Consider the following 26,889-nt stretch of genomic DNA (forward strand, 5'->3'; position numbering starts at 1 on the left):
AGTTATGCAATTGCATTATTTGAATACTGTAAATGCGCCTTGTTGGATACATTCCGGAAATAGCCTATTCCATGGCATTTGAAATGATTACACTGTGAATCAATGTTAATTGCTTGCAGTAAAGGGTCTTAGAATATTTAGTGACGTGGCAAGACTTGGCATTTCTGAATTATAAGTTGGCGGTTAATTCGGAGTCACATTTTTGTGTCCCTACGACTTCGAATTAACAAGGTTTTACTGTATCGCAATACTAACAAACGAGTTCGCAGGTGTGTCTGTTTCAAGGGTTTATATTGCACGAAAAGAATTAACAACCACTGGTTGTGTTACTATCCGAGTAAAAATAGACCGCGTGTGAGAAGTGGTTTAGACATGGAGTGTGACGAATTTCTATGTGATTTAGGACTGGATTCTAGTGATCCAAGAGACAAAGAGTCTTCCGATACAGTGCATTGAGCCTATTGCAGTTCAGATTAATGAAATATCTCTCACGTAAGAAGGCCTACTTGCTAATTTTCATAGAAAATATATTTTATAGCAGTGATAATGCATTTTTTAAACCTCAAATGTGTTCAAACGGAGTAGCTATATTCGTCATGTTCATATTTGCATAAATGCCACATGGAACTCTAGGAGTGATTTGAAATGTTTGTTTATGCCTACGTTACTCTTTCGATGGAAGGAACTTTAGTTCATTTTTTCAAAAAGGTCCTTCCTGAAATTAGGGTGCGGGAATTATTAACGTAAATATGGTATTAAGTTGTTTGAGTACTTCATCACCATTAGTGGTGTGTAGGACTATAACAGTAAAAATTGATTCATGGGTTCACCGGCCTTGGTGATCTTGAGAACTCTCAGTATATTCACCATGTGAGGTTGTAGATGAGGATGAAGTTGACAAGTTTTATGAAGCATTGAGTGACATCATGGTTCATGTTTGTGGGTTACTGTAGTCACGTCCTAGTTCGTGAACCATGGGCAACGGCTGAGTGGCCTAGTAAGTGGTCCTGAGAGTCGGGATACCAGTTGCTATGGAATGGGAGTGGGCATCTCGGACATATTCTGAGTCATGGCCCTCCTTGTGCTCAGGCGGCTAGGACTATACAATTCACCGGTGGTCCATAACCCTTTAGAGAAGAGATCCTCACTTGGACTACGTGCAAGTAGGGCAGCATCCTGCTTCATGAATTTACCGAGCTCAGAACACTTTCAGCAAGCCTCGGACCTATGGGAGTAACGGAGTCCCACTCCCATTTGACAGGCAAGGGACTCCTTGGAAACAACTTGGCGAACGAAATGGAATCCAATGGGGAGCTATCAATATTAATGCGGCTTATGGAAGAAAGAAGGTAGAACTGGCTGAGTCAGCAAAGAGGATGCATCTGGATGTGCTAGGAGTAAGTGATATTCGGGTAAGGGGAGATAATGAGTAAGAGATAGGAGATTATAAGGTGTACTTGACGGGAGTTGGAAAGGGAAGGGCAGAGTCTGGGGTAGGGCTCTTTATCAGGAATACCACTGCACGCAACATAGTTTCTGTTAGGCAGGTAAATGAGCGAATGATATGGGTAGATTTGTCAGTGGGAGGAATTAGGACAAGATTTGTGTCCGTGTATTCACAATGTGAGGGTGCAGATGAGGATGAAGTTAACAAGTTTTATGAAGCATTGAGCGACATCATGGTCAGGGTCAACAGCAAGGATAGAATAGCGTTAATGGGCGATTTCAATGTGAGAGTTGGGAATAGAACTGAAGGATACGAAAAGGTGATTGGTAAATGTGGGGAAGATATGGAAGCTAATGGGAAGCGTTTGCTGGACTTCTGTGCTAGTATGGGTTTATCTGTTACGAATACATTCACCGCTACACATGGGAGGCTAGGGGTACCAGATCCATAATAGACTATATCTTAACAGACTTTGAATTCAGGAAATCTGTTAGGAATGTACGAGTTTGTCGCGGATTTTTCGATGATACAGACCACTATCTGATCTGTAGTGAACTAAGTATCTCTAGGCATAGGGTAGAGAAAGTGAAATCTGTCTGCAAACGAATAAGGGTAGAAAATCTCCAGGACAAGGAAATTAGACGGAAGTACATGGATATGATTAGTGAGAAGTTTCGAACAGTAGACAGTAAGCAGGTTCAGGATATAGAAAGTGAATGGGTGGCATACAGGGATGCTGTAGTAGAAACAGCAAGGGAATGCCTAGGAACAACTGTGTGTAAAGATGGGAAAAGGCGAACATCTTGGTGGAATGATGAAGTGAGAGCAGCCTGTAAACGTAAAAAGAAGGCTTATCAGAAATGGCTCCAAACAAAGGCCGAGGCAGACAGGGATTTGTACGTAGATGAAAGAAACAGAGCGAAACAAATAGTTGTTGAATCCAAAAAGAAGTCATGGGAAGATTTTGGTAATAACCTGGAAAGGCTAGGTCAAGCAGCAGGGAAACCTTTCTGGACAGTAATAAAGAATCTTAGGAAGGGAGGGAAAAAGGAAGTGTTTTGAGTAATTCAGGTGAACTCATAATAGATCCCTGGGAATCACTGGAGAGGTGGAGGGAATATTTTGAACATCTTCTCAATGTAAAAGGAAATCATCATGGTGGTGTTGCAAAAAGCCAAGCTCATGGGGAGGAGGAAAATGATGGTGAAATTATGCTTGAGGAAGTGGAAAGGATAGTAAATAAACTCCATTGTCATAAGGCAGCAGGAATAGATGAAATTAGACCTGAAATGGTGAAGTATAGTGGGAAGGCAGGGATGAAATGGCTTCATAGAGTAGTAAAATTAGCGTGGAGTGTTGGTAAGGTACCTTCAGATTGGACAAAAGCAGTAATTGCACCTATCTATAAGCAAGGGAACAGGAAGGATTGCAACAACTATCGAGGTATCTCATTGATTAGTATACCAGGCAAAGTATTCACTGGCATCTTGGAAGGGAGGGTGCGATCAGTCGTTGAGAGGAAGTTGGATGAAAACCAGTGTGGTTTCAGATCACAGAGAGGCTGTCAGGATCAGATTTTCAGTATGCGCCAGGTAATTGAAAAATGCTACGAGAGGAATAGGCAGTTGTGTTTATGTTTCGTAGATCTAGAGAAAGCACATGACAGGGTACCGAGGGAAAAGATGTTCGCCATACTGGGGGACTATGGAATTAAAGGTAGATTATTAAAATCAATCAAAGGCATTTATGTTGACAATTGGGCTTCAGTGAGAATTGATGGTAGAATGAGTTCTTGGTTCAGGGTAATTACTGGAGTTAGACAAGGCTGTAATCTTTCACCTTTGCTGTTCGTTGTTTACATGGATCATCTGCTGAAAGGTATAAAATGGCAGGGAGGGATTCAGTTAGGTGGAAATATAGTAAGCAGTTTGGCCTATGCTGACGACTTGGTCTTAATGGCAGATTGTGCCGAAAGCCTGCAGTCTAATATCTTGGAACTTGAAAATAGGTGCAATGAGTATGGTATGAAAATTAGCCTCTCGAAGACTAAATTGATGTCAGTAGGTAAGAAATTCAACAGAATTGAATGTCAGATTGGTGATACAAAGCTAGAACAGGTCGATAATTTCAAGTATTTAGGCTGTGTGTTCTCCCAGGATGGTAATATAGTAAGTGAGATTGAATCAAGGTGTAGTAAAGCTAATGCAGTGAGCTCGCAGTTGCGATCAGCAGTATTCTGTAAGAAGGAAGTCAGCTCCCAGACGAAACTATTTTTACATCGGTCTGTTTTCAGACCAACTTTGCTTTACGGGAGCGAAAGCTGGGTGGACTCAGAATATCTTATTCATAAGTTAGAAGTAACAGACATGAAAGCAGCAAGAATGATTGCTGGTACAAACAGGTGGGAACAAAGGCAGGAGGGTACTCTGAATGAGGAGATAAAGTCTAATTTAGGAATTAACTCTATGGATGAAGCTGTACGCATAAACCGGCTTTGGTGGTGGGGTCATGTGAGGCGAATGGAGGTGGATAGGTTACCTAGGAGAATAATGTACTCTGCTGTGGAGGGTAAGAGAAGTAGAGGGAGACCAAGACGACGATGGTTAGACTCGGTTTCTAACTATTTAAAGATAAGAGGTATAGAACTAAATGAGGCCACAACACTAGTTGCAAATCGAGGATTGTGGCAACGTTTAGTAAATTCTCAGAGGCTTGCAGACTGAACGCTGAAAGGCATAACAGTCTATAATGATAATGTATGTATGTATGTTGAATGACATCGTAGTCAGGGTCAACAGCGAGGATAGAATAGTGCTAATGGGCGATTTCAATGCTAGAGTTGGAAATAAAACTGAAGGATATGGAAGGGTGATTGGTACGTGTGGGGAAGATATGTGAACTGCAATGTGACAATCCATGTGGATTTTGTGATATTTATTCAAGAGGTGGATCTATATTATTTTTGAAAATTATGTGACAGTTTGTGTTGTTTGTTATCACAAAGATTACTTCAAGAAATTGTGTGTGTTAGAGTGAGGTACTCTAACTACCTGTACTGTGTGAGAACGTTTTATCGCTTGCTCCCCAGTGAGGTTATATTAATGGTCGAGCATGGCTCGACTTTCGGGGGAAGGAAGATGTCACAAGTGAACTATGTAATGCACGTTGAAAGTGGTTTTTTAAAAGACTTATTTGTGAAGTACAAGGATGTTTTATTTATTATGACCTAACCTGTACTGTGTAAGATTGGTGACATATGCATTTGTAAATAGTAGAATTCTGTTCTGTATTTCCTGGAAGGATCCAGAATGTTACATGAATTATGGAACAGCGTGTGTTGTTTTGTGGGTAATGTATTCTAGAAAATATTTCCGACTGTTCTGGAAATACGACATTCGCAATCAGGCGTATTCTAGAATGTTAGTCACAGTTCGCAATCGAAAGTAAGGTTGTGATTGGTGCGTCTAGGTGGCGATAGGGAACTCGTGTACGCTGATTGGCTGCTCCAAGGCCGGAATTTCCTATATATAGTGAGCGAGGCAGTGTTCAAATTAATTCTGTATCCTGAATTCTGTCGTTCTTGGTCTATCTGACTGCGAGCAGCCTATCTGGTTGACGTCTCCCGGTTTCCGGGATGGCACTCTCCTCGGGTAAGAACTCTTGAATTCCGTTCCTGCTAAAATTTCCGTAATGTTACTATTTGCTTTTCATAAAGGAGTCTGCCCTAACCTCGCCTAGATTCACCAAATTAGTTACTTATGACGCCTTAGTTATTCAGCTGAGCTTACCTGTTCGTTTCCAAGGCATTCCCATTTCTTGTTTCACTAAAATATGTAGATTGTAGTTAAATATTTCCCTTGCGGTTTGCCTCTGGTAGTTCTGTATCACTTGAGGTACGCTAGATTTTGGATAACCTGTTTCACATCACCGTAAATTGCATTGTACAACTGCATTGGTAACTAGATGTATAGTTGATTTGAAATTTGAATTTACACTGCTACGAAATAAGCTATGTATATCACTGAACGTATAGCTCATAACTTGGAATTGTATTTGGAATGTATTTGTAAAATTATTTTGTAAATAATATTTTTCAAATCTAAGGATCACGGCGATTTATTTCGGAATCCGCTATCTAAGCCATGTCCATGCCTTTGGTAGGTTCCCAGCCCTTTTCATCTTCCCGGTTTGTTGTTCACTAGTTGGCCCTACTGATATTTACGTACATGTTTTTGTTGGAGATTCGTGTAATGCCAGCTAATGTTTTTCCGAGTGTGTAGTGATTTCTGATATTGTGCTCTTACTGTACCTTCCCCTTTTAACTGTGTTTGTGCCTTGTTTTAGTGTTACCACTGTAGTAGAGGTAACAATATGGAAGCTAACAGGAAGTGTTTGCTGGACTTCTGTGCTAGTATGGGATTAGCATTTACAAATACGTTCAAGAATAAGGCTATTCACTGCTGCACATGGGAGGGTGGGGGCACCCATCCATAACTGACTATCTTAACAGGCTTTGAAATCAGGAAGTCTGTTAGGAATGTTCGGATTTTCCAGGAATTTTTCGATGATACAGACCACTAACTGATCTGTAGTGAACTATGTATCTCTAGGCCTAGGACAGGAAAGTGAAATCTGTCTGCAGACAAACATAAGTCGAGAATCTCCAGGATGAGGACATTAGAAGTATATGGATATGATTAGTGGAAAGTTCCGAACAGTGAACAGCAAGCAGGTTCAGGATATAGAAACAGAATGGGTGGCATACAGGCATGCTGTAGTAGAAATAGCAAGGGAATGCCTAGGAACAACTATGTGTAAGGATGGGGAAAAACTAACATCATGGTGGAATGAAGTGAGAGCAGCTTGTAAACGTAAAAAACAAAAGCGAATCAGAAATAGCTCCAAACAAGGACTGATGCAGAAAGGGAATTGTACATAGATGGAAACAGAGCAAAACATACAGTTGTTGAATCCATGAAGAAGTCTTGGGAAGAGTTTGGTAATAACCTGGAAGGGCAGGTAAACCCTTCTGGACGATAAGGAATCTTAAGAAGGGAGGGGGAAAAAGGAAACTAATAGTGTTTTGGGTAATTCAGGCAAACTCATAATAGATCCCAGGGAATCACTGGACAGGTGGAAGGAATATTTTGTCAAAGCAGCAGGAAGAGATGAAATTAGACCTGAAAATGTCTTCATAGAGTGATAAAATTATCATGGAGTGTTAATAAGATACCTTTGTAACTTTACTGTTAATAATCAATAAAATAAATAATAAAATAATTAACTTCCTCGAAAAGTTAATAAAATACTTGAAATAAATTAAATTAATAAACATAATCGAAATGTCCGCAGTATGGGCGCCAGAGTTCACCAGAATGGATCCCTCGAATTTAGATAGAGCATGATAATTCTTTATCTCCCAGGGCGTGTACATAATGCTGCGTACCGGTACATCTCCTACAAGCCTTACCTAACCTTCTGAAAACAAATAGGTAGGAACTGCACCTAGGTTTATCAATAACTCCACTGATTCTAAAATATCTAACTATATTCTCAATAAAATCCGTGCATGAGCACCTCATCAAAACACCAAAATACACAAACAAAATATTACTGGAAGACTCCATATTTACAACAAAGAAAACCGTGGGAAAACGAAAGCGAGAACTAAGCCACCATTTGCGGTTAGTCCGTTGAACAATGTACATATATGTAGATTAAGAACCCTTCACTGTCCCTGTATCAACAAAACTGCTGATTCTCATAATCGGAACTTATAATATCACACAGATACTGTACCTCAGAATACTGTGTTCACTTACTAACACTTTTTGTAAAGATATATATACATTTGAGCAATACACGCTTGTTGTTCCTGAACATAAATTATGGGAAGTCTGAGATAGCTTTCACCAACATATAATACCAGGCCGCCACAAGTGCTAGTACAGCCCCAGCATTTGCCTGGTGTGAAAATGGGAAACCACGAAAAACTATTTTCAGGGCTGCCGACAGTCGGGTACAAACCTACTATCTCCCGAATACTGGATACTGGCCGCACATAAGCGACTGCAGCTATCGAGCTCGGTATATGATGTTTTAATTGGTTTGTGAATGTTCTAAATAGTAAATTTAATATACACAGTGGTAGTGAATTACAGTGGACACCAGTGGCTAGATATTATTATCATTATGTTACCACTATGTATTGTACCGGTAACGGCGGTAAAAAACTAAGTCCCCGTAATGGAAATCTAAAAACTTACGCGTTACGCTCCGGCCCGGCAGCGAAAGACTGACTGACCAGCGAGCAACAGCTGTGTGCGTGTGACGTAGACCGAGTGACGTCACACGCCTGCCACACCGCAACACAGAGCCTAGACTGGTGTGGAATGTTCCTCGAGCTTCTATGGATAATAACTTTCCCCATAATAATAATTAGACAAATTTAATCATATCATCGTGCAGCCAGATCCTTTATCTACGTTCCTGCAAAGTTTCACGTAAATCCGACATGAGACAACAAAGTTATGGAACGAGATGTGAAGGCACGGATCGGATATAAATACAGTACTGTTTCGGTTAGCAGAGCAGTGTGTGACCAGCGTGTGTATGTGCACACATGGCAGTGGAATTCGTGCAGTCGGTTCACGAGGACCGCGATATAGCGTGAAGCGGCCGTCATACTTCGAGTCCGTGGACTTTAACTCAATCGCGAAGAGTATGAACTTGTACGAGTTTCTTTCAACTGTGAGTGATAAACTTCTGCTCCAATGGGGCGTGATATAAATTGTGCTTCATCTGAACATCATCAAGTGACTGTTTATTCTACACGAGTGTCTAAGACTTGTGAATATTTTTCAAGTACTCTTAATTTAAAGTTTAATGTTGTGGACAGGATTTGGAACAGTTTGCTCTTTACAAAGTACTGAATACTTCAAGTTAACGAGACTGTGCTTTAATTCAGAATTACTCGAATTGCAAGCATGACTGCGTCACTAATTTACCTTTTCATGAACTGTGTAAATATTTGTAGGTAATGAACTGTAGACTGCATGTGTGAACTGTACATTTCAATTCTACGAACATTCAGCTGTGCGCTTCGATTCTATGAACAGTCGAACCGAGGACTATTGATGCATGATTAATTTCGTTTTTTTTAAATGTCATTACTAGAGTTTGTGATTTTTAGCATTTGCGATAAATGCGAAATATTATTATTTATAAGCTTCATGTCCGTATTGATTGGTATCACTATATAGAAATAATATGAATCACCACCTTATCAATACACTATTTTATTTACTACCAAACTGGTAAATAGGGTCAATACCGGTTTCGACCCCTAAGGGGTCATCCTCAGTTGACACATATAAATATCTATAAAAACATCACATATAATAGTTAAAGTTTAAAATTGATGTGTCGTTAGTATACTGGTAAGTACATATGCATGTATTATGGAATTTATAAGTTTGTTCTATTAGAGCTATTATGTAGATTTTCTGTTTCTTTGTAAACAGTATCAAAAGTATTGTATTGGATGTGGTTCATCCATTTGACAAAATGCTAGTGGATTGAATATGTACATTTGCTGAGAGGTACATGCTATTCTATTTTACAATTTTTGTTTAACATAATATGGGGTAAAATTATTACATTTGCACATATATGGTGATATTAGGTACAATGTAGGGTGTTAAAGATGTACTATTTGAATTTACAGTATCCTGATTACATTTCATGTAGTAGTTGTAAGGTTTACTGATTCACTTGTTTAGTTCAGTTAAATGCATAATGACCTTGTTGGTTTGAATTCTTATGATTAAAATATTGGTATGTAATACCTAGTTAACATGAATCCTTAATATTAATATATAAGTTTGTAGCACCTCTTATTCCCGTTTTCAGTCTTAAAATAGAATTGTGTCTTGACACTTTATTTTGTTAGACATATAAAAGTCTTGTTAAAATAAAACTTTGGGGCTAAAACCGGTATGAAATACCTATTTAAAATACATTAGATAATGGTATTGATATGTGGTGCTATGTGCATATTCAAAAAATCTAAATGAAATATAAATATAAATTGGTGACAGTACTGTAGGTTGTTGTGTTGTAGTTAACGGCTGGTCCATTAAAAATATATATGTTTACTTGAATAGGATCGATCACATGCTGTACGCGTTACGAGTGAAATTGCGTAATATATTATAGTAATAACTGGTAATTTTGTAGGATACTGCTGTTGTAGTTGGAAATCTTGAATATCATTGAGAAAATGTTCTCATCTTGTCGCGTGTCGAATACAGGTTGAGTAGGTCACCATTAAGAGATGAAGTGCATATAGGATGTCGTATATATAAATTAGGTTGTACGTTGGTTGTATCGTGGAGACGTGTTGTAAATTAATATATGTTGGCTGTTGAGATCGTGTGCTCTGTATGGCTGTCTCAACAGACAAACAAGTGAACAGACAGCCATACAGAGCACACGATCTCAACAGCCAACATATATTAATTTACAACACGTCTCCACGATACAACCAACGTACAACCTAATTTATATATACGACATCCTATATGCACTTCATCTCTTAATGGTGACCTACTCAACCTGTATTCGACACGCGACAAGATGAGAACATTTTCTCAATGATATTCAATATTTCCAACTACAACAGCAGTATCCTACAAAATTACCAGTTATTACTATAATATATTACGCAATTTCACTCGTAACGTGTACAGCATGTGATCGATCCTATTCAAGTAAACATATATATTTTTAATGGACCAGCCGTTAACTACAACACAACAACCTACAGTACTGTCACCAATTTATATTTATATTTCATTTAGATTTTTTGAATATGCACATAGCACCACATATCAATACCATTATCTAATGTATTTTAAATAGGTATTTCATACCGGTTTTAGCCCCAAAGTTTTATTTTAACAAGACTTTTATATGTCTAACAAAATAAAGTGTCAAGACACAATTCTATTTTAAGACTGAAAACGGGAATAAGAGGTGCTACAAACTTATATATTAATATTAAGGATTCATGTTAACTAGGTATTACATACCAATATTTTAATCATAAGAATTCAAACCAACAAGGTCATTATGCATTTAACTGAACTAAACAAGTGAATCAGTAAACCTTACAACTACTACATGAAATGTAATCAGGATACTGTAAATTCAAATAGTACATCTTTAACACCCTACATTGTACCTAATATCACCATATATGTGCAAATGTAATAATTTTACCCCATATTATGTTAAACAAAAATTGTAAAATAGAATAGCATGTACCTCTCAGCAAATGTACATATTCAATCCACTAGCATTTTGTCAAATGGATGAACCACATCCAATACAATACTTTTGATACTGTTTACAAAGAAACAGAAAATCTACATAATAGCTCTAATAGAACAAACTTATAAATTCCATAATACATGCATATGTACTTACCAGTATACTAACGACACATCAATTTTAAACTTTAACTATTATATGTGATGTTTTTATAGATATTTATATGTGTCAACTGAGGATGACCCCTTAGGGGTCGAAACCGGTATTGACCCTATTTACCAGTTTGGTAGTAAATAAAATAGTGTATTGATAAGGTGGTGATTCATATTATTTCTATATAGAAATGCGAAATATGTTGAAACTTTGTCAGTGTATGTGCCTCCATCTTTTATGACCCGTACGAGTGGTTTTTAGGGATTTCGAATTAGCGATAAAATGCGAAATTGATTCAAAATTCGAAATTATACAATTTATGCAAAATAGATGCGAAACTCGCAGTTTTATACGAAATAAAAATATATCTTTTTAAAAACGATGCATTTTTCTTCAAAATAAGATATATGTTATTTATTTCAGGAGAAATAATTATTACGGCGCCCATTGCAATCGTAAAGCGGTAACATGCTTTGACTGACACTTCCATCCTGCTGCACGGAATATTTATAAGTTCATTATCGCAATTAACTGGTCGGAGAGATTTATTCTCTCTGTTTTGCAGCCTGCCCGATTGATGTCAGATGATACCTGAAGCTATTTTCTCTGTGTAAATAGTAACTCTGAGCTGAAATACGGAAAATAAAAAGCACCTCATTTTGCCGCTCGTTGTAAACAATCATGGCGGCATCCAAGCGCGGCATGGATGAGTTTATTCGTAACTTGTTTGAAAATAGTGATGTTGAAAGTGGAAATGATTCTCTGGAGAGTGAAAATACTTCTTCTTCTTCTTCTTCTTCAACTGACAGTGATGAAAGTGATTCCGATTTCAGTTCTGAGATGATAGTGCCAATTGAAACTACGTGACAAAACCAGAATGCAACAATAACGAGTGAGAAGTCAAACTTTTTTTTGCTAGTTGCTTTACGTCGCACCAACACAGATAGGTCTTACGACGACGATGGGATAGAAAATGCCTAGGAATAGGAAGGAAGTGGCCGTTGCCTTAGTGTGAAAATGGGAAACCGCGGAAAACTATCTTCAGGACTACCGACAGTGGGGTTCGAACCCACTATCTTTCGGATGCGAGCTCACAGCTGCGCGCTCCTAACCGCACGGCCAACTCACCCGGTGAGAAGTATAGTAAAATGATACTTGGAATTATGATCTTGTTGACAATAAGCCTCTTTCTGTAACATGTAAACCAGTTTTTGAAATTCACTCTATAGTAGGGAAGGGGTTGGGTAATAATCCGAAAAAATGGACGTAGGGAATGAATTTCTAACCCCACAGTTCTGGGATCACGTTACTAAGGAAACCAATGCCTCTGCCTATACATTTCTTGCTAATTTATCTGCTTCCCTTGAAACCAGTAATACTTACGAACAAAAACATTGGTTTCCTGAGACGAGCTAAAAGCTCACTTTGCTTTGTGTATTCTTATGTAGCCTGTGTGATTAATCAAATTTATGTTAAAGTGACGAAAAAATAAATGGTATGTAAGGGAATATTTCCTTTCACAAGTAGGCCAAAGGGTTAAATCATTCAATGTGTGGAATTCCTTTCACTGGCTAAAGAGCACTGCAAGGAACAATCTATCAAACAGCAAATACACTTTCAAGCACCACGTTCATTCTCTTTGTATGTTGACCCTTGATCTTAGTCGGTTATTCTTGACATTGGTGTTGAGTAGTAGTTCTGTTTAAAAGTACGGTAGCGATTTATTTTATTGTCTGGCAGCCATGGGTAGAGGCGAAGTGACGATCAAACAGCATGCCGAAAGTCACAAATCGGGACATCTTTATGTAAGCGATACAGATGGCCTATATTGATGTGCCGACTCTGCAATCAAAGACTTGAAGAATTAAAAAAAAAAAGTTTTGCAGTCCTTCCTTTGCCTTGGCAGCACTTCTGTCCATTTGGGCCTCTACGAACAGTGTCGATGTAGAGTTGTTTTTAGCAACATAATTGTAACTGATAAGCGGCCTCAAATGAAGGACACCTTTTAAGCAATTGGCATGTTGTACTTTAATCAATGGAATTCCTCTCTTGTAGGTGTGTTGTACTGTGATACATAAATACGTTCAGAATAGTATTTTTCACTTTGAAATTGTTTGTAAATTTGAAAATAAGCATATTCCTGTGTGTGCGTTAATACTTCTTGCAGTCTTATGTTGATGTTTGTCTTATTTTCCATAGTGAATTCAAAACTGCATGCCGAGCAATGTGTGATTAAACAGTATGATTTTACTCCCAACTGTTGTGTGTGCAGTTTAGCAAATTATGCCTATTTTTAACCAATTTGCTACAAACCGCTAAATTTGAGAAGTTTAGATGCTACAAAACGCTAAATTTGAAAATCAAAACGCTAAATCCCTGATTTTTAAATGCTATAAACCACAAACTCTAGTCGTTACCAACGCGTGAACAAGTCTGAATTCACGAGTGAAACATCCTTAGTTTTTTTTTCAGTGCAATTGATTACATTGAATGGTGCTTCAAACTAACAACTAAGTTGTGTGGCATAACTTCACATTATGCCAAGTGCCACAAACTTTAAGTGACTATTTTGAAATTCGACGATAAGTTTCGAGTAAACTTACATTTTATGAACGTTAAACTTATATACTCATTCAAGTTTAATGACCTTTTTCTTTCAAATGATTGAGGATTTAACACGGGATAGATTTCTACCGTGTGATAGACCTTCAAACATACATTCTCACGTGTCATGAACCTTGTTAAACCAGTGATAAACCTTTCCCTCATCTGTGCAGAAGCAGTTTTTTGCATTAACTCGCCCCAAGGCGTAACTGTGTTCATTCACGTTCGTCATTTACGTGGCCTGTCTCAACGCCCTTCATCAGCACCGTATGGATCTTCTGGTCGTCGAATGAGTCTTCTAGAACTTCCATCGAGGGACAAATGGTGGAGCTGCCGGAATCCAAGGACGTCGCCAGCCCTAGGACGGGGAATACTTCTACTACAGTACGAAGTGTGTTAAAAAAAGACCGAACTTTGTAAATTGCGCGCAAACCGCAACATTGAGCGAGTTGTGACTGTGGCGGCGCCTAGCGGCAACTTCTGACAACAGACCGCTGCTTTCCGCATTCCATTGCCTGCATTATCAGTTGAGTTAGAGCCTCTGAAGTGATTGCGTGTGTCACATGTTCGTCGAATTCTATAATGAAACAGCTTAAGGAACAACGCGTGTGTGTGAAGTTCTGCTTCAAAGTTGGGAAAACGTTTGTGGAAACATTTGAAATGTTGAAGCTAGCATACGGGGAGGAATGCACGAGTCGTACACAATGCTACGAGTGGTTTAAACGTTTCAAAGACGGTAGAACGTCTGTCACTGAAGACCCTAGGACTGGGCGACCTTCCACATCAACAGACGACCGCCATGTCGAGAGAGTTCGTGAAGTGATTCGTGGAAATTGTCGTTTGACAGTCCGAGAGGTTGCTGATCAGGTGTGCATCACCGTAGGATCATGTCATGCAATTTTAACTGAAAAACTTCAGATGCGGCGCGTCAGTGCTAAATTTGTCCCTCGTTTGCTGACTGACGATCAAAAAGAGAACCAAGTCTGCATCAGTCAGGAAATGCTTGCTAATGCAGATGCTGATGACAACTTCCTGAAGAACATCATCACTGGAGATGAGACGTGGGTGTACGGTTACGATGTCGAAACCAAAAGGCAATCATCACAGTGGGTGGGGAAAGGTTCTCCTCGACCGAAAAAAGCACGAATGAGTCGTCGTTCAAACTTCAAGGTGATGCTGATCGTGTTTTTTGATTGGAAAGGCATTGTCCATCACAAGTTTGTACCCCGAGGCCAGACAGTGAACAAAGAACTGTACCAGAATGTTTTAACGCATTTGAGAGATGCTGTGCGCAGGAAGAGGCCTGAACTGTGGGAAAACAAATCCTGGATGTTGCACCATGACAATGCGCCAGCACATGCCTCTCTCTCGGTCCGCAGTTATCTGGCAAAACACCAAATTCCTGTTGTGCCCCATCCGCCCTATTCTCCCGACTTGGCTCCAGCAGACTTTTTCTTATTCCCCAAATTGAAAACCACCTTGAAAGGACATCATTTCCAAGACATTGAAGAGATCAAGGAGAATGCGACGAGGCAACTTCGCGCCATCAAAGAAAGTGCATTCCAGGAAGCATTCCAAAAGTGGAAGAAACGTTGGCAACACGCTGTTGATAGTGCAGGGGACTATTTTCAAAGGGACAGTCTGTGAAATGATGTAAGCTTCATAATAAAGTTTTTCTAGCCACAGTTCGGTCTTTTATTGAACACACCTCGTATATCTGCTGTACAGAGGTGACATGGTTTTGAACTTACTAATCATTTCAGAAAAAAATTTGAAAGATTTTCTTCTAAACACACCCTCTCCCTCTGCATGCACTTCAACAAATTGGTACACGCCCTGCGTTTCTCGTGCTCGCCAAAGTACCACATTTACTGTTACAGTATGTTGTATGTTGGGTATTCAGCCCGAAGGCTGGTTTGATCCTCTACAGCTCCACCAACAGCTGTCATAGATAGCCTAGGTGTCATTGAATGATGATGATGCTTGTTGTGTAAAGGGGCTAAAATCGAGGTCATCGGCCCCTAATGGTACGAAATGAAATAACAAAAAATTCAAATTCATCCACTGACCAAAATAAAATAAAATAAAATGTCATGAAGAATGAATGGATGGACATGAACCCTACAAAAAAAAAAAAAACCAACCAAACAAACAAACACAGGGGATCAGACTAAAAAAGAAGGTAGTTAATTAGAGTATTACTGACCAAGGGACTATTTATAAAGCACAATGATGCTTGATGTCTGAAGGGGAACTAAATTCATGTCCAAGGCCCCACAGAATGGTACATGTCGCGAGTAAAGTAGAACCATGGTATTTGTCATTTTGAGGTACTGATCAAAAGTAGCGAAGACTCACGGTGGTCCACACAAGATGGTACCACTCACAAGTATTGCAATTCGTACAGGGAACGCAGACCTATGGTGTTTCTCACACAATGGCGCCACTCATAGCCAACGCAAGCCGGTAAGGTTCCTCACCTAGGTGTACTAGTCACGGACGCCGGTATTCCCGTGGTGTTCCTCACATAGTGGGTACCAATCACAGGCAACGCTTACCCACGGTGCCGCTCATATAGCGGTACAACTCACAGGCTACGCTCAGACCCGCGGTGTTTCCCACATGGGTACAACGCACGGGTACTGGAATCCACCAGGCCAGGCTTTTTACTGCAACTAATCTTAAACCTATTTCGTACCAATTTAGTGATACTACTCGCAAGTACATGCAACCCATGGTGTTCCCCGCATGATGGTATGAATCAAGAGTAGTTTCATGGTTCTAATTCAATCATCCCTTGGTCGCCCCTTACGACCGGCAGGGGATACCGCGGGTGTATTCTACATGTGCGTACCCCACCCACAGGGGGTAGTGTGTTTGGTCCGCGAGAGGTATTTTATTTCCCTCAAGTCCGCCGGCAAGCCGGTTAGGACCCCCATATCCGCCACCTGGGACGCACCACGTGGGAGTATCACCTCTCCCCCTGCTACGCAGGCGTAGCAGGTTAGTGGGGTGTCACTGAAGAGGAATACTAGGGAAGTGAGGTAGTTTCCCGTTGCTTTCCTCACTGAGCCAGACGTTGCAATTGCATATCAGTCTGCCAAGCCCACTGAAATGCATGCACCAACCGACCCTATGAGCGATATTTTCACACCATTCATAACAGGGACTGGCTGCATAAGGAATGGCATTACTGGCATCGCTCATACCTCGGTCACTCTCATATTGTCAAAGCCATGGATGAGACTGAGACAGGTCAATGAAAGTAACAAATTTATTCTAGCCCATACCAGAAGACATAGTGCACTGTAAACACTACATCCCGCCAGCAAAGGCATGTTATCACTATAGTTTACCTATTATTTAAGAAGGCCTAATACAATGATGGAGGCATGTTATCAATCTTTTGAAGCATTTATGCATTTTTTGGAGTTAATTACAATTTTAATTAATTATAATATTAACATACACTGACTGACAGAGCAAATGCAACACCAAGAAGGAGTGGTCAGAACTTTATGCCAATTGCAGGGTAGATTGACGTCACTGAGGTATGCTAATGATGTGAAATGCGCCGCTGTGCTGCGCACGTAGCGAACGATAAATGGGACATGGCGTTGGCGAATGGCCCACTTCGCACCGTGATTTCTCAGCCGACAGTCATTGTAGAATGTGTTGTCGTGTGCCACAGGACACGTGTATAGCTAAGAATGCCAGGCCGCCGTCAACGGAGGCATTTCCAGCAGACAGACGACTTTACGAGGGGTATGGTGATCGGGCTGAGAAGGGCAGGTTGGTCGCTTCGTCAAATCGCAGCCGATACCCATAGGGATGTGTCCACGGTGCAGCGCCTGTGGCGAAGATGGTTGGCGCAGGGACATGTGGCACGTGCGAGGGGTCCAGGCGCAGCCCGAGTGACGTCAGCACGCGAGGATCTGCGCATCCGCCGCCAAGCGGTGGCAGCCCCGCACGCCACGTCAACCGCCATTCTTCAGCATGTGTAAGACACCCTGGCTGTTCCAATATCGACCAGAACAATTTCCCGTCGATTGGTTGAAGGAGGCCTGCACTCCCGGCGTCCGCTCAGAACACTACCATTGACTCCACAGCATAGACGTGCACGCCTGGCATGGTGCCGGGCTAGAGCGACTTGGATGAGGGAATGGCGGAGCGTCGTGTTCTCCGATGAGTCACGCTTCTGTTCTGTCAGTGATAGTCACCGCAGACGAGTGTGGCGTGGGCGTGGAGAAAGGTCAAATCCGGCAGTAACTGTGTAGCGCCCTACCGCTAGACAACGCGGCATCATGGTTTGGGGCGCTATTGCGTATGATTCCACGTCACCTCTAGTGCGTATTCAAGGCACGTTAAATGCCCACCTCTACGTGCAGCATGTGCTGCGGCCGTTGGCACTCCCGTACCTTCAGGGGCTGCCCAATGCTCTGTTTCAGCAGGATAATGCCCGCCCACACACTGCTCGCATCTCCCAACAGGCTCTACGAGGTGTACAGATGCTTCCGTGGCCAGCGTACTCTCCGGATCTCTCACCAATCGAACACGTGTGGGATCTCATTGGACGCCGTTTGCAAACTCTGCCCCAGCCTCGTACGGACGACCAACTGTGGCAAATGGTTGACAGAGAATGGAGAACCATCCCTCAGGACACCATCCGCACTCTTATTGACTCTGTACCTCGACGTGTTTCTGCGTGCATCGCCGCTCGCGGTGGTCCTACATCCTACTGAGTCGATGCCGTGCGCATTGTGTAACCTGCATATCGGTTTGAAATAAACATCAATTATTCGTCCGTGCCGTCTCTGTTTTTCCCCCAACTTTCATCCCTTTCGAACCACTCCTTCTTGGTGTAGCATTTGCTCTGTCAGTCAGTGTATTTATTTATTTTCATATAACTTCTGAGCGATTTTATTATTGGTTTAATCGAGTTTTGATGGATGATTATTAGCATTGCTGATGCCTGATCTTGGATAGGCACTGTAAATTTATTTAGTTGAACTTCTTCTCCTTATTATTATTATTATTATTATTATTATTATTATTATTATTACTGTTGTCCACTTCTTATTACTATTATGTATGGTCATTATCACAATATTACCAGGCAAGTGTGTATATCAGCGCAAGTATTTCATGAATACGATTAACAGATTTGGTAATTATAAATTTCTCACAAGGCCCTTAAATTATTTATCTTAAGAGTCAATCATTGATATGATAGTCTTATTTTATGAAAAATACTCTTGGACACTATGACAGTGTGATAGTAGAAATTTTGGTTCTGAATATTCATCATATTCACTAATTATGGATTAATTACATTTCTTCATTTTTCTTCAATTATGATTAATAAATTTTATATACAATTTTCAAAATCAGTGTGTGTCATGATCTTTTATTTAGTTAGATGGCTATCCTTAGTTTTACCTTGTGCAACCCTTAATCGACGACAGGGACTGATCACCACTGAGATGGATCTCAAAGCTTCGGTGAGTATATTCTTTTCAGGGGCAGCGGTGGCAACAGTGAACTTCAAGTCAACACCGAAGCAGCTCTAGAAGGGTGCAATACCTCGATAGTTGTTGCAATCCTTCCTGTTCCCTGGCTTATAGATAGGTCCAATTTGTCCAATCTAAAGGTACCTTACCATTACTCCATGCTAATCTTATTTTTTTATGAAGGCACTTCACCTTGCCTTTCCACTATAGTTCACCATTCTGGGTCTAATTTCATCTATTCCTGCTGCTTTATGACAATGGAGTTTATTTACCATCCTTTTCACTTCATGCGCAATTTCACCTACATCATTTTCCTCCTCCCCATGAGCTCCTTTGTTCGCAACACATCACCACGAAGATTTCCTTTTATGTTGAGAAGATTTTCAAAATATTCCCTCCAGCTGTCCACTGATTCCCTGGGATGTATTATGAGTAGAGACAAGAATTATAGGCACTAAAAACAGTTAAAATAGGCAGGCATATAGGCTATTAAATTAGCCAAATTAGGCATTTAAATAGGCACTAACGTGTAAAATAGGCATGAAAAAATTACTTATAATTAAGTAACACAGTCAATTACTATAAAAGGAATTTACAAGCAACGTTTCTTTTATTTTGCTAGTTGCTTTACCGACACAGATAGGTCTTACGGCGACGATGGGACAGGGAAGGGCTAGGAGTGGGAAGGAAGCGACCGTTACCTTGATTAAGGTAAAGCCCCAGCATTTGCATGGTTTGAAAATGGGATACCACGGAAAACTACCTTCAGGGTTGCCGACAATGGGGTTCGAACCTACTATCTCCCGAATACTGGATACTGGCCACACTTAAGCGACTGCAAAGCAACGTTTCAGTGTTTTCCAGTAACAATCTTGTTCTCCTCTCATGCATAATGTTTTCGTACTGAAAGATCTCTCAACATTACATGAAGTGACTGGACAAAACTTCAATGAAGTCACTTCATCCGGTTTTATTTCGCTGACAGCGGCTGCCTTCCCAGAGGTTTGGTCAAAACTTCCCCTGACTTCTTCCACAATTCTATATGACTCCACCTGGGGCATGCCACACTTTGAAATTGTCGTGACAATCATCATAAAAGGAAAGAAAAATTCCACCTAATCAATACATTTATTTTCTTGTAAACTATTACAATCTAGGACCGGTTTCGACCCTTCATAGGTCATCCTCAGCTATATCAGAATCACATTTGCATTTCTATCTTATACCTCTGAAAGACCTTCATGATTTATTGTTATACATAATCAACATAATATGAAACTTGTAATTTTATGCAAGAAGGAACTGACATTTAATCATTAGGTTTAAAAGCCAACCATACACGGCATATTCAAACATTATCAATATCTGATGTTATACAAGACAAATTGTTATAATATTTTACCACATAACGCAAGATCCAAGCAATAAGTATTTTAGACTTTAAAGTACAATGATTAGACTTTAAAGTACATTAGTGTGTTTATGTAAAAATATTTTATAGAGGTCAACACGCATTTATATTTTGCCTAAAATAATATCACTCCAGCAATAAGGTATAAAGATGTAACATGATATTTTATTATAATTATCACGCAAGCTTTATTTATCAAATTTTACTGATAGTCTATTCACGATTGTACATAAGTATAAAAGGGTTTCGATTCAAGAGAATAAGCAATACTTAAGATATGTGCTTAATCAACCCAAGGATGCATTCTGTCAGCCCAAAGGCATGTATATAATAGACAAAGTTTTGTAATTTTAATTTTTAATTTTAACACAACGCTTAGAAATTTGTAAGTTTTTAGATAAGTTTTCACTGAAAAATTATGAAACAATACATCATGAAGGTCTTTCAGAGGTATAAGATAGAAATGCAAATGTGATTCTGATATAGCTGAGGATGACCTATGAAGGGTCGAAACCGGTCCTAGATTGTAATAGTTTACAAGAAAATAAATGTATTGATTAGGTGGAATTTTTCTTTCCTTTTATGAAGATTGGTAAATGTCAATACGGAAAATGAAATTCATAAATCAAGATTGTCGTGACATGCGCCCATAACCTTATTTCTGTCGCAATTTAGCAAGACTTTAAAGGGGATGCTAGAGGCGTGTTAACCTGGGAGCTTACGCCCCTCAGACTGTCCCTGCTTACCCCCCCCCCCCCCCCAGCACAATGGTTACTTACCGGACCTCACCAATCCAGACAAACGGTTTTTCGATGGCCTGGTCTCGTAAAGATAGTCTTGGCAACCTCGTAAAACACGCTCTGGCATCGTCCTAGCCGGGCTACATTGGATCTATAACCTGTGTTTCGCAAAGGCTTAGCAGAAGTGTAACACAATTCACGATTTTTTTTTAGCATTTTAAAAATTGCATTTCAGTTGCAAATCTCTATTTTCACAGGAAATGAATCACAGTTCAAAATACCGATTTAATTTTCATCCATTCTGTGACAAGAGACCACCGGCGTTCCAACTCCTCGCTCAGTAATTTAATGATTATTTACATTTTAGCAATATAAATTATCGAAAGTTCACAACTAATACTGCATTGCAACAAAACAACTTGCCACAATACATAAATGAATAGGCCTATATATGCTACAATGAAATGCGATCATAGTTCTCAATCACAAAAATGATAAAAGGAACAAACTAACTTACCTCCTTACAGCAAGCTTGACAGATCCATAGTGAAATTGGGATCCCCTACGATCCAATGCTTCAGCAAGTAGGACTTCGACAATTTTTCTTTGGGCATTGCCGCAAACACACTTCTCCTACTTCACAATAAATCAAAACACGTTCTGAACATAAAGCGTACACGTACAACAGTTCGCAATGAAAGGGAGGTACAGGGCATATGGGCTGTGCAACATTCGACATTGACTGGTTCTCGCATGTCTTAGGAGGTTGGAGGGTTTGAAGGCTTCGAGGTCAAATTGTTCCATGTTTCTCCTGAAGGAAATTTCCCTAGAACTCTTTCTGGCGACTTCTGAGAAATCCCATTTTTGTTCGTAAAATGTAAACTATGTAAAATAAATTATTGATTAGGTAGAGAACTCATCCTTCATACTTGTGTGGGTAAACAGATATTGAGAAAAGAGAAGATAGTTCTGTCAAGCACACTAGCTACAACATAATGCACTGGAAAAAAGTCGGTTGTTTTAAAATACAGTCTAAAGGCATCAAATAGGCAATTATACTCCAAATAGGCACAAACCCCTGAAATAGGCATTTATAAGCACAATAAAACCAATGAAACATAGCTAAGAAGACCCTAAAAAGGATTTATATCTCAAAAGCCTACATTTCTGAACACAGGAATAAAATAGGCAAATTCCTGTCTCTACAAGTTCACCTGAATTACCCAGAACACTGTTCATTTCTTTTTCCCTCCCTTCCTAAAATTCTTTATTACTGTCCGGAAAGGTTTCCCTGCTGCCTGACCTAGCCTTTCCAGGTTATTACCAAAATCTTCCCACAACTTCTTTTTGGATTCAACAACTATTTGTTTCGCTCTCTTTCTTTCATCTATGTACAATTCCCTGTCTGCATCAGCCCTTGTATGGAGCCATTTCTGATAAGCTTTTTTTATATTTTTAAACTTTTTTTTTTTTTTTTTAAGCAGCTCTCACTTCATCATTCCACCAAGATGTTTGCACGCAGTTGTTCCTAGGCATTCCCATGCTGTTGCTACTACAGCATCCCTATGCCACCCATTCTCTTTCTATATCCTGAACCTGCTTACTGTCTACTGTTCAGAACTTTCTACTAATTATATCCATGTACTTCTGCCTAATTTCCTCATCCTGGAGATTTTCTACCCTTATTCGTTTACAGACAGATTTCACTCTCTCTATCCTAGGCCTAGAGATACTTAGTTCACTACAGATCAGATAGTAGTCTGTTTCATCGAAAAATCCCCGAAAATCCAAACATTCCTAACAGATTTCCTGAATTCAAAGTCTGTTAAGATACAGCCTATTATGGATCTGATAACTCTAGTCTCCCATGTGTAGCGGTAAACAGCCTTATGCTTGAAGAATGTGTTCGTAACTGCTAAACCCATACTAGCACAAAAGTCCAGCAAATGCTTCCCATTCCCATTAGCTTCCATTTCTTCCTCGCATTTACCAATAACTCTTTCGTATCGTTCAGTTCTATTTCCAACCCTCGCATCAAAATCGCCCATTAGCACTATCCTTTCCTTGCTGTTGACCCTAACTACGATGTCACTGAATGCTTCATAAAACTTGTCAATTTCATCCTCATCTGCACCCTCACACTGAGATAATTCTAGTCCTAATTCCTCCAACTGTCAAATCTACCCACATCATTCGCTCATTTACGTGCCTAACAGAAACTATGTTGCGTGCAATAGTATTCCTGATGAACAGCCCTACCCCACTCTGCCCTTCCCTTTTTAACACCCGTCAAGTACACTTTATAATCTCCTATCTCTTCCTCGTTATCTCCCCTTACCCGAATATCGCTTACTCCTAGCACATCCAGATGCACTCTCTTTACTGACTCAGCCAGTTCTACTTTCTTCCATCATCATCATTTCCCTTTATCCAGCTGTAGCCGGGTAGGGGCAAATATGGTTCCTCTCCACTTTCTTCGGTCTTTCCACCACTCCTCCTCCAACACTGTGTCCCAGTCCAGGTTTCTTTCTATAATGCTGCGTTGGATGGTATCCTTCCATCTCAATCGTGGTCGTCCACGGCCTCTCCTTCCTTGGATTTGCATTTCCATCACCTTTTTTGGCATTCTTTCGTCGCTCATTCGCTTTATGTGCCCAAACCATCTTAGTCGGCTCTTCTCTATTCTATCATTCATTTTTTCCACGCCAATTTCTTCCCGGATTTTCTCATTCCTTATTTTGTCTCGTCTACTCTTCTGTATCATACTCCTCAAGAATTTCATTTCGGCTGCCTGTATTCGACTCTCATCCCTCTTTTGTCCAAGTTTCTGCTCCGTAAGTTGTTATGGGTACGTAATACATCTTGTACATAGTATCCTTTGCTTCCATTGGCACATCTTTGTCCCATAACATATTTCTTACACTATGATAAAAACAACTTCCAGCTTGAATCCTTTTACTAATCTCAGCATCCAGTCGAGCATTCTCCATTAATTCACTCCCCAGGTATTTAAACGTTTCCACTACTTCCAGGGGCTTGTCTGCAAGTCTAATCTGACCTTTCCCTTCTTTCTCCCCTCTCGTCATAACAAGAGTTTTACTCTTTTCTTCCATATGCCCCATTCATATTGATAGCTCCCCATCGAATTCCATTTCGTTCGCCAAGTTGTTTCCAAGGTGTCCCTCACTTGACAATTGGGAGTGGGACTGTTACTTCCGAGGCTTGTTCTGAGCTTGGTAAATTCATGAAGCAGGATGCTACCCTACTTACACATAGTCCAAATGAAGATCTCCTCTAATGAGTTATGGACCACCGGTGAATTGTATAGCCCTAGCCGCCTGAGCACAAGGAAGGCCATGACTCAGAATGTCCGAGATGCCCACTCCCATTCCATAGCAACTGGTATCCCGACTCTCAGGACTATTTACTAGGACACTCAGCCATTGCCCATGGTTCATGAACTAGGACGTGACTACAGTAACCCACACCATGAACCATAAGAAGGAAAAAGGGTTATCAAAATAGGAGACAAGGAAATAGAAATAGTGGAACAGTTCAAATACTTGGGAAGTGAACTGACAGCAAATGGTAGACTGGTTATGGAAATTAAGAGGATACGACTGGGGAGTGTCTTTTACCACCAGGTACAGAGATTAATTTGGAATAAAGATATACCATCGAAGGCTAAAGAACTAATGCACAAGGGATATTACATACTGACATATGGAGCAGAAACCTAGACAATGACTCAGATCAGCGTAGAGTACAGGCAGATGAAATGAAACTGAGAGGAACCATATTTGCCCCCACCTAGTGTCAGCTAGAAAAGGGGAATAATTGATGAAGAGTATGGTAGAAATTAGGTTCAGATTTAATGTTACTAGTGTATTTACAGCACTGATGAAGTGTACGGCATGGACAAGTGTCCCTAACATTGCCAGGTAAACTAAATCATCATCTTGATGAATGATCAACTGTAATGCATGAAAACAAATCCAGAAAGATTGCTCTTCCAGGAAATCCCAATCAAGGTTATGCTACATATTAAAATTTCATGTTTAGAAGCTTCATGAACAATGATAATATTGATAGTTCCATGATTCACATACTACTATCATCACAGTTCATTTACATAATTGCCACAAATTGTAATACGAAATAATGGACCAGCATATTACTGCCAGCTAACTTCCAGTTTTTGAAATTTTGGATGTTCTCAAAATCAGATTAATAAAAAAATGCAAGTAAATAAAGTATTGTAAACATTTGTCAAATATTACTGCGCAATTAATTTTTAAATAAGACTAAAATCAAACCATTTTTATTAAAATAAATTTTAAGAGAATTCAAAGTACTTTTACCATTTGTTTCTGAGTGCTGAGTCAGACAGAATCTCTGTGACAATGCGAGCTCCATGGATAGGAGGATTCGAATACATGGGCCTCACCAAGATTTTCAACTGCGACATTGTTGTTGCGGCTTCTTCTTTACTTCCAGTGATCAATGAGAAAGCTCCCGCTCTTTCACCTAAAATTGAAAGTACACATTTCCTGCTTCAGTGATGAAAGTCGACAGAGAGAATAGTAATGCTCAACGATGTTGCACTCGCTGGCAAAAAAAAAAAAAAAAAAGTGGAATGCTTAGTATTCTGTTAAGATTTGTGATTTATTAAGTTATACAAACAGATTAATTAGTTTTGGCATATTTTAACCTTAGGTTGTCCTTTCCAATTTAATGTCATTCAAATTTAATTCTGATGGTGTAACATTATCTTCCCTGTTATATTGTAAAGGGAAAAGAGTAGCTTTCTGGTGGCTTTTAGATCAATGATTTGAAAATTAAGACACTAAGATCACTCGTGACCAGAGTTCTCATTTGCACGTGAGGACCTGTGAGTACCGAGTGCTTCCCCCTCTTACCTTAATCACTGCTCTTTGTCTGGGACAAACTCTCTATGACCTTTCTTATGGCTTCTTATGGAATGTTTTCCCAGTCTTATGGAAGGTTCATCATGAGGTCATGCAAATTCTTGGGAACGTAAACACGACTGCAGACAAACCTCCCCAGAATATCCGAGATGTGCTCAATAGGGTATAAGTTGGAGCTACATGCCAGCGCCTTTATGCAATGAATCCCAACTCCTTCAGGTAAACACACACCATGCAACATTGGAAAGTGTACTGTTATGTATTAGGTCAAAGTCTTCTCAAACGTGTGGAGCAAAACTGGATGAGCTCGTTCAGAGTTTGAAGGATGTAGCACTGTGCAGTGAGGGAGCCATTCTCTAACCCAAACAGAATCTTGATTTATCTGTGAACATTATGTCTCCACCAATCACTTGTCCACTCTCTAAGTTGATGCGTGAATCCAAGTTTAGAGATGCAGTGTTGTGCTGCTAGTTCTGGACATATAAACTAGTTTGAGTTTTCAAACCTGCACAAAATAATCATCTTACAGTATGTTCAATTACACCAACTTCTGCACGCTCTCAGGGCAAGTTTGCAACTTAAATGCTGTTGAGGGGCGATCACACAGTGCTTTTAATCAAATAAATCTGTCTTCCACCGTGGTAGCAGTCCTGCCTGAACACTAGAAAATGTCTGGTGTTACAAGTTACAACTCTCATATTTGTTCCGTACTGAAGTTGACCATATATCAAGAATATTACAGGAATATTTAATAAGACCACCT

The 26,889-nt window shown here is 39.9% G+C and overlaps 1 protein-coding gene across 2 annotated transcripts in view; it reads right to left on the minus strand.

The window, feature by feature from the left end:
• The window catches only part of Got2 (glutamate oxaloacetate transaminase 2), a 242,510-nt gene that overhangs the window by 62,119 nt on the left and 153,502 nt on the right, over positions 1–26,889 (minus strand). For both annotated transcript variants that reach the window (XM_067140270.2, XM_067140271.2), the window contains exon 7: positions 25,560–25,725. In XM_067140270.2, the coding sequence (XP_066996371.1) occupies positions 25,560–25,725 (166 nt within the window). The remainder of the gene's footprint in view (positions 1–25,559; positions 25,726–26,889) is intronic.

Source organism: Anabrus simplex, chromosome 2 (assembly GCF_040414725.1).
Source record: "Anabrus simplex isolate iqAnaSimp1 chromosome 2, ASM4041472v1, whole genome shotgun sequence".
Classification (NCBI taxonomy): domain Eukaryota; kingdom Metazoa; phylum Arthropoda; class Insecta; order Orthoptera; family Tettigoniidae; genus Anabrus; species Anabrus simplex.